Source organism: Oratosquilla oratoria, chromosome 24 (genome assembly GCF_046742065.1).
Source record: "Oratosquilla oratoria isolate Oo_2021 chromosome 24, ASM4674206v1, whole genome shotgun sequence".
NCBI lineage: Eukaryota > Metazoa > Arthropoda > Malacostraca > Stomatopoda > Squillidae > Oratosquilla > Oratosquilla oratoria.
The window spans coordinates 34,604,410-34,618,519 of NC_134800.1; the positions used below are offsets into that span (position 1 = coordinate 34,604,410).

The window sequence follows — 14,110 nt, forward strand, 5'->3', positions numbered from 1 at the left end:
CGGCGACCCCCCTCTCCGTCCCCCCTTGCATATAAGGAGAGGACGGGGAGAAAATCCCTTCGGGCTGCGTCAAAATTTACTCACACATACTACCCCACCCCCCACCCCCCTGCCCATTCCTCCTCATGCAATCACAACATCATCCATCCAACATCATTTAAATCATAGATATGACAATTTCTCTATCTTTCCACATGTTCGACACAACCCCGGATTCTAACCACATCGTCAATTTGATCAAGTGTATCGTCACGTGCTTCTGCAAAATCAGGCTCCATCATATCTCCAAATTATATTCTCAAAAAGTAACCGGTGTCAAAGTGAGGAAGGAGTTATCAAAACTTGTTTTATTCAAGCACCAATAACGATAAGCAGTACAGTAATCAAATGTTATAGGGATATTTATTCCGTTAAATGCTAGTATAGAGCTATTATTATCCCTATAATATTTTGACTATATATCATTATCCCATTTGTTGTCTGTGTAACATTCCCTTGAAGTTATAATATATACTGGAATTATAATTTGTCAGTGCCAACTCATCCATATACATGCACAAGTTTATGTATATAAATGGTTATTTCTGCTAGAGGTAATAAATATCAATATATTGTTTTATTGTGATGATGCTATTTTGATATACACCTTGTATATTTATGTACGTACGTATGTATGTATGTATGTATATGGAGGGCCCAGCAGCGACGAATTGTGTGGCCATTATATACCCAATCATGCTTGGATCACAGGCCACGAGAGTAACACGACAGCTCCCATGACACTGATCTAAAAATGGTGTTATAATGACCGGCGGAGCGGTTCACACTAGCTGTTTTGGTACTTCCATTATGGCGGCCATGTCCCGCCTGCCGGCCTCACTCCTGGGGCAGCCCACGGCCCGTATACGCTATCCAGGTGTTATATAGATCAGTGTTCTAAACACTCGTGAGAAATAAACATGCTATTCGATTGTAAGAACAAGACTAATTCCGCGGACCTTGTACACAACGTTTTTTTCCTTTCTCTTCTCTAAACTGAGAATTATTTAATCAAAACCCAACTTTTTCTCTTAGATACCTGTTCACATCTGTACCAAAACACTCATTCTTACTTCTCTGTACTTCTCCTTTGATTAGCGTTTCTATTAGTGTTTCACTCCTAATGGAACCGGTGACTTTTCGCCGAGTTGTTAAAATTTTACTATTACTATTACTATTACCACAGTTTTCTACTTATTTGATATTTCGTCAAACTTCTTTAATTAAATCAACAAATGTTTAGAATACATTTATGTACAAAACAACATTCGTAGTCATTACAAGGAAGTCATATTGTTCTGAAGGTGATTGTAAGTTAAGAAAAATTGTAGTATATATTAGTTTCATATAGGTACACAGATTCGTCTATGTGGAGAAGGCATAAATTGTACGTTTGGCAACGCTGGATGCCCGAGCTGAAAGGCAAGCAGGCCTGCTCCAGGGTATTCGTTTTTTAATTCCCTTGTCGATTTGTGTATTATTCCTTTCTACCTCAGAAATACCTTGAACTAGTGTGATGTGAACAGTGTTTAAAATAGAGTGAGAGAAAATAAATAGACGAAATATGAGTAAGAGTAAGGATAAGATATGGTGATCGTTGTCGTGTCTGCCTATGGTGTATTAAGGTGAATATTTCGTCTGTAATCTCATGTGGTTTGTGCTATCTCATGCTAGTACTGCTATTATAAGAAATGGTGTAAGTATTACCACAGTGTACGAGGAGTAGTGAAATATACGTTGAAAAGCGAAGTTGATATTTAATTTCGTATTTCCTTTGAGTAATTGCTCGCGATGGAAACCTGTCAACCTTTTCCTCAATATTGCATCAAACCTCTAAGGTTCGTTCCAATATACTCAAAGATAAATGGGGCTCCCCTCTAGTGGACCTTTTCGCCACGAGATGGAATCACCAACTCCCAATATATTTCAGCCCTCTCCCGGATCCTCTGGCAGCAGAAGACGCTCTTCTGCAAAGTTGGGACAACCTGGACACCTACGCTTTCCCACCGATTCCCTTGCTCCAGAAGGTACTCCAGAGAGCAAGAAACGCATCCAACCTTCGGATGACTTTGATCGCTCCTTGGTGGCCCGAAGCCCCATGGTTTCCAGACGCCCTCGATCTAGCAGTAGAAGAGCCTCTGGCCCTTCAGGGAAGACCAGACCTTCTACATCAACCCATCAACGGGGCTTGGCACAAGAACCCTTCAGCACTCAATCTTCACGCGTTCAGACTATGGTCTGGATCCTCCTAAAGAAGGGTTTTCCCAGAGAGGTGGCGGAGGACATATCCGCTCCTATTCGCTCTTCCTCAGCTAACCTTTATCAAGGGAAATGGAATGCCTTTGCAGAATGGTGCCACTCCAGGAAAATAGTCCCAGATCAAGCCACCATTCCTGAGATCGCCTCCTTCTTCCACTTCCTCAGGAAGTCCAAGAAGATCTCCCTTTCGGCAGTGCAAGGCTATAGGGCAGCTCTAAATCAGGTGTTTTCTCTGAAGGGGATGGACCTAGCCCTTTCACCGGAAATTTCCATGCTCTTCAGGCACTTTAAAAGGTCGTGCCCCCCCACCCCCAGGGAAATCAGTTCTCCTCCGTGGGATGTGGCATTGGTCCTGAACTCTCTGAGGGGTCCCCCTTACGAACCCCTCCGAAAGGCACATCTGAAGGACCTCACCTTGAAGACAGCAGTTTTTCTGCCAGCCCTGGTATCTTCCAAGAGAGTAGGGGAGTTACACGCCATTTCTTATAGAGTCGCCCATTCAAAAGGATGGAAAGAGGTCTCCTTCACTTTCATACCTCAATTCATTGCCAAAAACCAAGATCCTGCCAAATCCGACCCTAGATTCTTGTCCTTTAGTGTTCCGTCCTCAGACGAATTTGTAGGGGGAGAAAAATACTGAAACAGTACTATGCCCGGTACGAGCCATCCGGACCTACCTCAAGAGAACCGAACATCTTAGACCAGAATTAAAGAGGTTGTTCGTCTCTACTAAAGGTAAACCGAAGCCCATCACTAAGAATTCAATTTCTTACTGGATCAAGGAAGTCATCCGCAGAGCCTACGACATGAACCACACAGATTGCCCTAAAGCGAAAGCCCATGACCTGAGGGCAGTGGGGACCTCCCTAGTCTTCAGAAAGAATCAGTCAGTCAACCAGGTTTTTCAAGCAAGTATATGGAAGAGCCAGAATACGTTCACTTCCTTTTACCTCAAAGAAGTTATGTGGGAATCTTTAAGGAACTTCTCTTTGGGCCCCATAGTGGCCGTCCAAGAAGTCCTGAAATGATATACCCCTCCCCAAGAACACACAGCCGACCCTGACCACTCATCCAGGTTCTGGCTCGGCAAACGCAGGGATAACTTTCCAAAGTCCTTCTCATACTCCTACATTCCCTTACCTCACCCGAGGGCTCTCAAACATTCCAAGGAAATCAATTCAAGCCCTTCAGTGGTACAAAAGTAAGTATAACCTGTCTGTCTCCACTCCTGGGAACAGAAAGGGGTGCACTTCAAAGTTTAGGGGAATGTATAGAGGTCTGGTCAACGTAGTCTTAGCACACTAAATTTTCCTTAAGGGGGTTTTCCAGGCTAGATAACAACTTCCTTCCCTCCTAAGTCCGAGTCTCCTATTGTAAGGAGTACCGAAGAGTATTCTTCGGAAACAAATGCAATTTTCGCAGGAAAATTAATTTTTCCTTGATACAAACCTGAGGTACTCCTTACCTCTAATGGCCCTCCTCAACCACCCCTCTAAAAAGTTCCTTCTCCTTGCCTGACAAACGTTGTGATTAATTTCATACCCGGCTCAGATAATGGAGTATAGTGTGCGAGACTTATGGTGGAGGGCAAGGGCCCCCTTGCCCCAATAGGGCCCCTAACTGAGGATAAGCGTTGCCCAGACCCACAGAGTGAGGATTTTAATTTAGCGGTAGAAATATTTGCGATAAGCGAAGTATCCTATTGTAAGAAGTACCTCAGGTTTGTATCAGGGAAAAATTAATTTTCCTGCGAAAGTTACATATTTAAACTATATTACGGCTTTAAAACATTAATTTTCCAATTTAAAGAAAAATAAGTAAATGCACCATTTCTTTTTATATATTACTAACTTGTTCCCGCCTATGGCGACTGCACTTTTGGCCTGAGGGGTGTCCAAGTCAAATCTGCAGGAAGCCTCGTGGTCCAGGACCTGTGGATGATATGTTATCCAAATCTGAACAAGTGGCCAAAATGACGCCAAAAAGCCTAAGGATTGATCGAATTCGTGAAGTCGGCCGATTTGGCCCAAGGCTTTTTTATTTTGTTTGTTTTGTTTTATTATATTCGTTATTATATATATATACGGTAAACATATATATATATATATATATATATATATATATATATACACATACATATATATATATATATATATATGTATATATATATATATATATATACATCTACATACATATATATGGGGGGGGGGGTCATTTGGGCCTCTTACTCCGATTTGGCCTCCATCTCGCCCATAGGTTCACTTCACAAGACCTTTCCACAGAGACTCAAACCTGGCTGGACCTCACGTACACATCCTTTGGGTACAGGTTCTTCACATATGCCTCACCGTGCCATTTGCATGACTCTCTCCAACTGGAGTAAGTTCAAGCCAAATCGGCCTATTTTTTTTTTTTTTTTTTTTTTGGGGGGGGGTTATCTTGACTCTTTGTCCCGATTGGAGCACCCTCTCACCCATAGGTCCAGGTCTACAATGCTTTCTGGATATTTGACTTGGACACGCCTCAGGCGGGCATCAGAGGTGAAAAGGCAAATGTCCACCCAGAATTTCAAATTTTGTAAGACCTCGTGCCCACACCCTTGGGTACAGGTTCCTGATCCCAAGAACAAGTTTGTGAAAAAAGAAAGAAGAAAAAATTATAACTTCAAAAACTGTAATCTAGATATATTTGTTTTATTTTTCGCATACTTATTAATGCAATCAGTAAGAACTCTCTTTTCTTTTGATTTCTAGTTTTTTTTTTCATAACTTCCCAGTTGTGACTGCGAAATTCGTGTTGTTTATAAAAGTAGTGTAAACATCTTCATTTTTTACTGATGGTATCTTATTCTTTATTTGTTTGGCCTATAACTTTTTTTTTTTTTTTTTTTGTCAAATTGTGCAACTTGTACATAAATATATGGGGTGTTCACTTTTATCAACTCACAGGTTGCACAATGAGGACATTGGATTGGACTGCACCTCAACGAACTCAAAAGAGAGAAGAGATAATAAAAAAAAAAATTCTTGGCAGGTGAATTTAACAATATCTAACTTTGTATGAGGACATTGGGTTTTTATCTCCGTGATAGGTATTGACATTAATGCCAAGTTAAAGTCAGTAATGAAATGAAAATTGAATATACAGTTTAAAGATTCAGCGATGACTAGATAAAAAAAATGACATTTACTTTCTTCATGTGTATGCAGCATATGTATAAACTACTTCTGATATTCCTGTGGTTTGAGATATTCAAAAGAATATGTGGGTCTTTGTAAGCCCATATGGGCCTGGTAGTGAGAAGAGCGTAGTGGAAAGGGAGGCTTTTTGAACAGATTTAAATGTGTGCGTAGAGAATTTTGGGAGAAACGTCAATGTAGTGATATTGGGAGATCTCGGTGCTACAGTAGGAAATGAACAAATAGAAGTTGTTGGGAAGTGTGGAGTGCCAGGTAAAACCATAGTGGAAAGTTAATGGTAGATATGTATTTAGAAAGAAAGTTGATAATAGCTACCACGGTGTTTAGAAAAAAAAAGTCAAGCATAGATACACATAGGAGAGGGTGGTGGATGAAAGGGTGGTTCATAAGGCATTAATGGATTATGTAGTGGTATCCAGAAAAAGAGTATAAGAAGAGTTCTGGATGTCCATGTTCTTAGGGGGAGGGAGTGGGGGAATATCAGATAATTTTTTGGAGAAAGGTAAGTTGAGAGTTGAGTATATGCGGAGAAAGAGGAAAAGGGAGGAAGGCAGCGAGGTGCTTAGAGCAAACTGATTAAATGAGAAGGAAAAGGGGCATGAATACAAGAAGCTGAGAGGAGTGTGGGAGGTGGTGAAGGACAGAGTAGAACTAGTAGTGGAAGAAGAATGGGGGTGTTTCATAGAGGAAGTGACAAGGTGTGCAAAGATGTTATGTGGAACAAGGATGATGGGAGGGAATAGAAAGAAGGGTAGTGAGTGGTGGGATGATGAAGTGAAGAGGTTAGTAGAAGAGAAGAAGTGAGCATTCACGGAATGGTTGCAAAATAGGACGAGATACAGATATGAGAGGTACAAAGATAAAAGAAGAGGAAAAAAGATAAAGGAGGCAAAAAGGAGCGCAGATGTAAAATGGGAGGAGTATGACAGAACATTTTGAAAGAAAGAAAAAATGGGAGGAAATTAAAAGAACATGGGGAGGTTAGTTAAGTAGAGAAGAAAATGTAAAAGGCGCAGATGGACATATCTTAACTGAAGAGGAGGAGGTAAAGGGAAGATAGATGAGATATACAAGGGGAGAGGATGGCAGTGAGTTGGAAGTCTTAAAGGAGAGAGGCTGGAAGAAGTGGATAGGTTTAAGTATTTGGGGTCGCATGTAGCAGGACTGGAGGTAGAAGTAAAATGTAGATTGAGAGAAGCAAGTAAATGTCTTGGGGGATCAAAAAGTTTCATGAGAAATAGGCATCTGTGAATAGATACAAAGAGAAGATTGTATGAAGGGTTGATTGTACAGACAGCTTTGAATGAGGCAGAGACGTGGAATTTAAGAGAGGCAGGGAGGAAAGGATTTAATTGAAGATGAAATATCTGAGAAGTATGGTAGGGTTTACTAGGTTGGAGAGAGTGAGAAACAAGGAGGTGAGGAGGAGAGCGGGAGTGGAAAAGGAGATAACAGATAGGGCTGATGAAAGAATGAGTGAAGAGAGAGTAGTAAAAGCCGTGGAAGGCAGAGGTGGGGGGAGTTAACTTGATGGGATGACTGAGGTGGATGGATGTGGTGAAGATATCGTTGAGAAAGAGGGGACTGTCTGTGGAACAAGGAAGGGAAAAGGCAGAGAAGATAGGGGATGAGTGGAGAGTTGCTATGCACAGATGATACTATTATGCAAGGAAGGGAAAGGCGGGTGTTGGGGGTTAGGAGGTGCTTATGTGTGAATGATATTTTGACGCAGCCCGTCTTGTTCTGCATGGGGGGACGGAGAGTGGGTCGCCGATTAAGTGAAGCTACCCTACTGTAGATGTACTCATACTGTGTCTTGCTACAATGCTTCTGACCCAGGGCAATGGATAGGATACGGGGATGTCAAAAAAAAAAAAAAAAAGAGAGAGAGAGAGAGAGAGAGAGTGAGGAAGGGGTGGTGGAGGGGAGTGGGATGGGTGGAAATAGGTACATGCCTTTGAATTGGCTACCTCCTTTATAAGAAGTAAAAAGCTCTTGATCTCCTATATGTAGTAAAGATCGACTCTAATTTTTCATGCCTACCGTAATGGAGGTACCGGTGTATCATGACATGCTGAGGGCGAGCGTTTAAAGCAGCGTTTCTCAACCAGGGTTCCCAAGAACCCTTAGGTTCCGCAAAAGCCTAAGGGTTCCGCGAGAACAAGGAAGATAAGCTAATGCACTTTTGATTTCTTATTTAATTTCATATATATAATATAATTAAACACGCACGACATATTCTTGGTTGTTGTAATAATGTAATATAGACATCATCCTATCTAATCTATTATTACGATGAAAATAAAATGAGAAGGATATGGTATATGTGTTGTTGTTGTTTTTTGTGCAGGGGTTCCTTGAGACATGCAATTTATTTTGAAGGTTACGCAAGGGTAAAAAGGTTGAGAAACGCTGGTTTAAAGTGTAACCATTAATAAGAATTAAATGTGTCTAATTTTACCGGAATATGTTTTAGTACTTATCAACGCCAATAATAGTTAAATAGATTACATGAAAACTCTTTCGTTTTTTATTCATTTCAGCTTGAAATGATGTAGACTGCTGCGAGAAAAAAATACTTGTTACAGCCATTTTCACAAAACCTAACCGTGGCACACCTGCTTCGCAGTGACGTCACAGGTAGTATTTATTTTTCATGCATCGTGAGACTCGCGTGATGCAGGATACCGAATATAAGATTTATACTAATGTGTCAAGAAATTGATCGATGAAGAGGATCGTTTACATGAAAACTTGTTTTACTTTAACTTAGGGAGGATCCAATTAAGAGAAAAAGTACTTGGTCTTTCAGAGTAAATTAATGGAGATTTTGGAGATTTTTAGTCCCATGGTGATTTCGTTAACATTAATAGGATGTGGTAAGAAAGGATTAACCCCTTGCCATTCTAAAGTCAAATTACTCCATTCAGGATGGATCGTGTCCCCTAGATCAGTGTTTCTCAACCTTTCAAGCTTTGTGGACCCCTTACATCGACTTATATATTCAGGAGACCCCTTGATACGGGATTAGATAGGATATCGGATTGAATTGGATGTATTAGCAGTAAATTACACATATACAAAAATGTGACTAAGGTGCGCAATTCACTTACCTTAGCGCTGTTCTCCCTGTTTATCTCCCTGTTTTAACTACTTTCCAGAGGTGGGCGCGCGAACCTTTTTTTGGGTTCCGAATCCGAACCCGAATCTTCGCCGGTTTTGGGTTCCGAACCTCCGAATAGCGAACCCGGTGCGAACATTTATTCCGAACATTTGTCCGCGAACCTCCGAATCTTTAAAAAAAAAAAAAATAGCAAAGCGAACCTTAATTCCGATACCTTCCGAACATTTCCAAACCTAAATTTTACTCATTCCGAATCTCCGAATCTAAATTTAAAGCTTTCCGATTAAAAAAAAGTGTTTTTAAGATATCTACATTATTTATTAAACAAATTATTACTAGAAAAACAAATTATTAATACAAGACAGTAAAAAGTAAAAACAAAAGTTCACAAAACAAAACAGTAAAAACATTTAAAACAAAAATTCACAACACTTCAGTCTTCACTCTTCACAGATTCACTCTAACTTGTCGGCCCTCTCTCTCTCCCTCTTAACCAACTTCAAGTTTCCTTTCATGAAGGTCAGGTTCTCAAAGTTCAGATTGGTCAGAGAGGCTCGCTTTGGCCTCAAAATGTCCGAGCCGAAGCTGAGGCGTTCAGCTGAGGCAGACGAGGGCAGGAGAGTGTTATACTTGATGAAACAGTTCACCCAGTGCTGCCTGTGCTCCTTGGGGAAGTTTGCCGGGGAGATCTTCATGATGCTTGTGCCGAGAATGGCGCCCCAAGTGTCTACTTCCTTGCCGACCTCCTCCTCCAGGTTGGCCACCACCACAGGCTCCTCCTCGTCCTCAAGAAGGAAAGCAAACTCGTCGTGCTCGCTGGTGTGGCTGGCCACAGACTGTGGCCTGGAGGTGGGCTGGCTGGAGGCGGAGGCCACATCCCCCTCCTTGGACCTGATTTGGGCCACAAGGTCCGACACCATCTTGTCCCTCACCAGGTTGTACAAGTCAGGATTTGTCCTGTATATGTACTTGACCATCTTTAGACGGAACCTGGGGTGGAAGGCAGTCGCAAGGAGCTTCTCCTGGTCACTCAAACATGTGTTGAAACCTGAAAAGATTAAGATATGAGTTAATTTAATTATTGATTAATGATTATTATTTTTTTTTCATTTCAGTTACTATAAAATATGATATTATTTTATTATTTATATAATTATATCATATTATTATTATTATATTATATTAAAATATTAAAAATATCTACCTTTCAGTGAAGCCCTTTTTGTCTCTGCCATGGTGCTCCTGTGTCCCCAGGAGGTAGGTGACGAGGGGCTTGGCATGCTTGATGCTGTTGTCGTCCCTAAGCAGGTTCAAGCCCCTCTGGAGCACCATCAAGTTGGGAAGGAAGTTCCCCATGTAGGTATGCTGGTCTGACTGCATTTTGTTCAAAGCATTGGCAACTGGGGCCATAACTTTGACGTACTCGACGATGACCTCGTTGTCCTCGTCAACAAAGGCGGGGATCGGGTTGGGGCGCATGCTGGTACAGAGATCATTGATCTTTTTACGGGTGTCCAGGTCCTGTAGCAGGCCAAAAAGCATCTTATAGCTGTCATAGCTGGAGTTCCACCTCGTCGCGCCAGGGACTTTAAGTTTTTTGCCGATAGCATCCTTTATCTCGTTGGCTGCGACAGTTCGGCGGCCCTGGGCATTCCACAAAGACTGTGCCTTGGCAGCCGACCTTCTAAAGATATTCCTGCCACCATGGTTCCATTGTGGGACCTGAAAAAATAATATTTATTATTTGATATTTTATTAAAATTCACAAATTAGAAAATAATAAATAATAATTTACATCTTTTTAGTTTTTACCAAAAGAACAATAAATTATTTAATATTTATAAATTATTAATTCATTAATTTAGAACGAATAAAATTATTATACTCACTTTGGAAATATCCTCAGACGCCAGGAGGTTCAGAGTGTGTGCACCACACCTCTGGTGTTTAGGCAGGCTAACCTCGGCTTCGTCAGCCTGGTCCAGGGCCTCCTCCATAGATATGACCTGAGGCTCGTCAGCCAGCTCTTCGTCAGGCTTGTCCTCGCCAGGTTATATGACGACGTCCTCTTGTGCAAAGTTGACAAAATGCACTTACATAGTTTGTGCCATTGTCTGTGGTCGTGCAGAGAATCTTGCTGCTGATGCTGAAGTCCTCATGCAGCTTGCTCAAGGACCTCGCCAAGTACTCGGCTGTCTGGCTCTCCTTCACCTCCTTCATGCCCAAGACTGCAGCCGTCCTCTCTAGGGTGGCCTTGTCTAACCACGAGACTGTGGAGCCTATGAAGGCCCGGTTGTGGCTCGACCAGCTGTCGGCAGTGGTGGCCAGGTAGTCCTGCTTGGACATGATCTGGGTGAGCTCATTTTTGGCCCTGGCGCTCATATGCTTGATGTCGTCGCCAAGCTTTTTCCTGGACGTTAGCTTGAACTGAGGGTTCAGGTAGTTGAGGAAGGCCCTGACTCTGACTCTGTTGTTATGGTGGGCAGCATGTCGCGGATAATCCACTGAAACATAAAAAAGATGTGTGAGTATTTGAAGTTAAATTTTTGTTATAAATTATTTTTATTTATTAAAGTTAATTAATTTATTAAATCATTTTCATACTAAAACAGTAGAATTTTTAAAAGTAAAACTTACCTCATAAAACAGGTCAAGGGCCTTCTGCTGGTCAAACCTCTCAGCCATAGCCTCCTCAATACAGCCCTGCCTGAGGCTTTTGGCATCCCGACCACCACCAGAAGCAGAGCGGCCACGTTTCCTGCTGCCATCTAAGGCTGCTTTTAAGGCAGGACTATCTAAAGGGTGCTTGGTGGCATAATGCTTCTTTAAGTTGCTGTTGGTGTCATTCTGAAGCTTCAGCCTCGCAGTGCAATTTTTCTTGGCGCAGAGGGCAAACCCGGCGTCCCTGCCGACACCACACTTGAAGAAGGGCTTGAGAATGTCCCAGTCTCTGTAGAGGTCCCTTTCCCTCCTGGAACCGTGACCTCCCTCGGCTTGCTCGGCCTCGGTGTCGGCAATGTCCATGTCCTCGGCTCGACTTGTGCCAGGCATCAGCTCCGGACTCGAAAAATCTGGCAGTTGGATATCGCTGGCGTCAGATTCACTCTCAGCGAGGCCGCTTGGGTTCGTAGACCTTGATGTGTCAGACTGAGCACTTGGGTTTCTCGACCTCGGTGTGGATGTCACGTACTTATCCATTGTCAGTGGTGAGTGTGACGTGAGTAGAGTAGTCTAGCCTCCTTGGGTGTCCTCTCCAGAGTGTTGTCAGTGCAACGGTTGAAGAATGTCTAACTATTGTAGCACTGTTTAACTAAATCGTAACTTACGGGACGCGGTGACAAGAAAGTCTGCAGACTGCACAGATTTGTAGACACTAAACAAGCGCTCTGATTGGCTGCTGCAGTCACCGGCGCATGCGCGGTGGCTGCCCGTCACTAACAAGCGTTCTGATTGGCTGGCAGCCAGCTGCGGTCACAACATGACGAGTCTGTGTGGTACAGATAAAGCAACGAGTTAAACATCACGAGTATATTTCCAAGTTCAAAGAAGGGCAGTCCAGGCAGTACTACTAGTCTTTGTTTCGCATTACTACACACAGTCACACAGGCTTGCATATCGGGCACAATTCGAGCAGTGGTCATTTGAGACACACACACACACACACTTACACGCCCATACTGAAATAGAAGTAGAGAGAAGCGATAAACTAAAACACAATGCTAATGGTCAAAGGCGTCTCTAGTTGTTACAGAAACATAGGCGTCACCACATCTGTATGCCGCGGAAAAGTTGAAAACCAATGTTTGGTCGTCTTCGTTTTTTCGAAATTTTCCCGGGATACGGAGGTTCAGATTCGCGAAAAAAAGACGTTCCGAACCCGGAAGTCCGAATCTTTTTTGACGTCGGTCCGAATGCGAATCTCCGAACCCAAATCCGGGATTTTGCCGGTCCGAACAAATCCGCGGATAAAGGTTCGCGAACATTTGTTCGGAACGCCCACCTCTGCTACTTTCACTCACTAACGATACCTGTCTAATCCTATTACTTAGGCCTAACTATTATGTATATTTCCTCCACTGCACTTCTTTCACTCACTCATTTGCTTGACACTGTCGCAGCTCCTCGACCGACACCCCGTTCTCACATTCTACGGGTGACCTTTGCCCTCATGCCGGGGGTAATGCGCATCCATACTACATTCACACACGTTCACACCACACACCCCTTGATCCCAAGATCAACCTATTCTTCGCCTTCCCTGTCTTCTACTTCCTAGTTCTTCAACCATCCTGGGGGACGTCTGTTGCACTACGGTAGATGAAACGTTGCTACCCCGTCCACTGCCGCGTTGCAACTCTTTTCGTCGTTTTCTCTACCGTTCACTACCCGACAAATGTCCAGGATATGTCGCGGCACTCCTTCGACGGAAACGTTGTTCCACGAACTTACCTCCGTTATACCTTTTGTCCACTGTGAGGTACAGTTACTATCACTTGGTTTCACCCATACTTCCTCCCCACCTGTACTGAAGCAGTTCTTCCTTCAATGTTTCCGGTAGCATTGGCGCTACTCTAGGATGTCGCCATTCACATTTGAATACGGACCTCTGTGGAACCGAGTCTTCGTCTTGGCCTGACCTAGGGGACATATTGCATCAATAAACTGCCTCCTTTGACGATATTAGTGCTCTTTTGGCGATAAACTTGACAGTGGGATGGTTGTAGTTTCACTATCCCGTTTCCGTTCGGCTAGTAAACAGCCCTAAAAAAAATCTCGTGCTTCACTTGTCCAGCATTTCTTTCATTACTTGTGATCGAAATGCGGTGCCATTATCTATCAGGACTTCATCAACTGGAACCCCGTCCATTATGAATTACGTCAACCCCTAGCCTCCAGTTCTTCTCTAAGCTGATTTCCCCCGTTGCATACGGTCTCGGGGCGGAATGTATTAACATAAGAACATAAGAATAAAGGAGACTGCAAAAGACCATAAGGCCTACACTAGGCAGCTCCGTATCCATCACCACCTGTCATCCCCATCCATAAAGTTGTCTAATCTTTTTTTAAAACAACTGATAGTTTCAGCGCTTACTACATGGTTACTAAGTTTATTCCATTCATCGACCACCCTATTAGTAAACCAGTTCTTGCCTATTTCCATCTTAAATCTAAATTTGTCCAGTTTATACCCATTACTGCGAGTCCTGCCCTGTTGTTTTATTATGATGACCTTGTTTGCTTCACCCTTGTTATAGCCTTTTTCACTTGAACACTTCTATTAGATCACCCCGCACTCTACGTCTTTCCAGAGAGTGTAAGTTTAGGTGCCTAAGCCTCTCTTCGTAAGGCAAATTTCCGAGTCCATGTATCATTTTGGTCATTCTTCTCTGTACTGTATTGATTTACATCGGATACCTGACCAGAAACAATGGCCTGTGTACCTTCTCCGCGCCTAGGGATCCTGCTGCACATTGCAATATTTTCTTCT

General features: G+C 42.8%; 2 protein-coding genes across 3 annotated transcripts; both read right to left on the reverse strand.

The window, feature by feature from the left end:
* Nucleotides 1-8,752: 8,752 nt before the first annotated feature.
* On the reverse strand, nt 8,753-10,619 carry LOC143038242 (uncharacterized). 2 transcript variants are annotated; one of them, XM_076207255.1, is made up of 3 exons: nt 10,512-10,619; nt 9,827-10,344; nt 9,526-9,670 (listed from the first exon to the last, which is right to left on the reverse strand). In XM_076207255.1, the coding sequence occupies exons 1-3, from the start codon at nt 10,617-10,619 to the stop codon at nt 9,649-9,651; spliced, it is 648 nt and encodes a 215-aa protein (XP_076063370.1). In that variant the 3' UTR covers nt 9,526-9,648. The 2 variants fall into 2 exon arrangements, with proteins under 2 accessions (XP_076063369.1, XP_076063370.1); XM_076207254.1 differs by lacking the exon at nt 10,512-10,619 and having other exon boundaries at nt 8,753-9,670; nt 9,827-10,036.
* Nucleotides 10,620-10,991: 372 nt separating this feature from the next.
* On the reverse strand, nt 10,992-12,982 carry LOC143038243 (uncharacterized). The gene is made up of 2 exons (XM_076207256.1): nt 11,260-12,982; nt 10,992-11,126 (listed from the first exon to the last, which is right to left on the reverse strand). The coding sequence occupies exons 1-2, from the start codon at nt 11,818-11,820 to the stop codon at nt 11,058-11,060; spliced, it is 630 nt and encodes a 209-aa protein (XP_076063371.1). The 5' UTR covers nt 11,821-12,982; the 3' UTR covers nt 10,992-11,057.
* Nucleotides 12,983-14,110: the final 1,128 nt, after the last annotated feature.

Coding starts and splice junctions, on each gene's coding strand:
- LOC143038243 (XM_076207256.1), bottom strand. CDS start 11,820: ATGGATAAGTACGTGACATCCACACCGAGGTCGAGAAACCCAAGTGCT. Junction 11,127..11,259: donor CCCTTGACCTGTTTTATGAG/GTAAGTTTTACT, acceptor TTTATGTTTCAG/TGGATTATCCGCGACATGCT.
- LOC143038242 (XM_076207254.1), bottom strand. CDS start 9,902: ATGCCAAGCCCCTCGTCACCTACCTCCTGGGGACACAGGAGCACCATG. Junction 9,671..9,826: donor AAAAAGGGCTTCACTGAAAG/GTAGATATTTTT, acceptor TAATCTTTTCAG/GTTTCAACACATGTTTGAGT.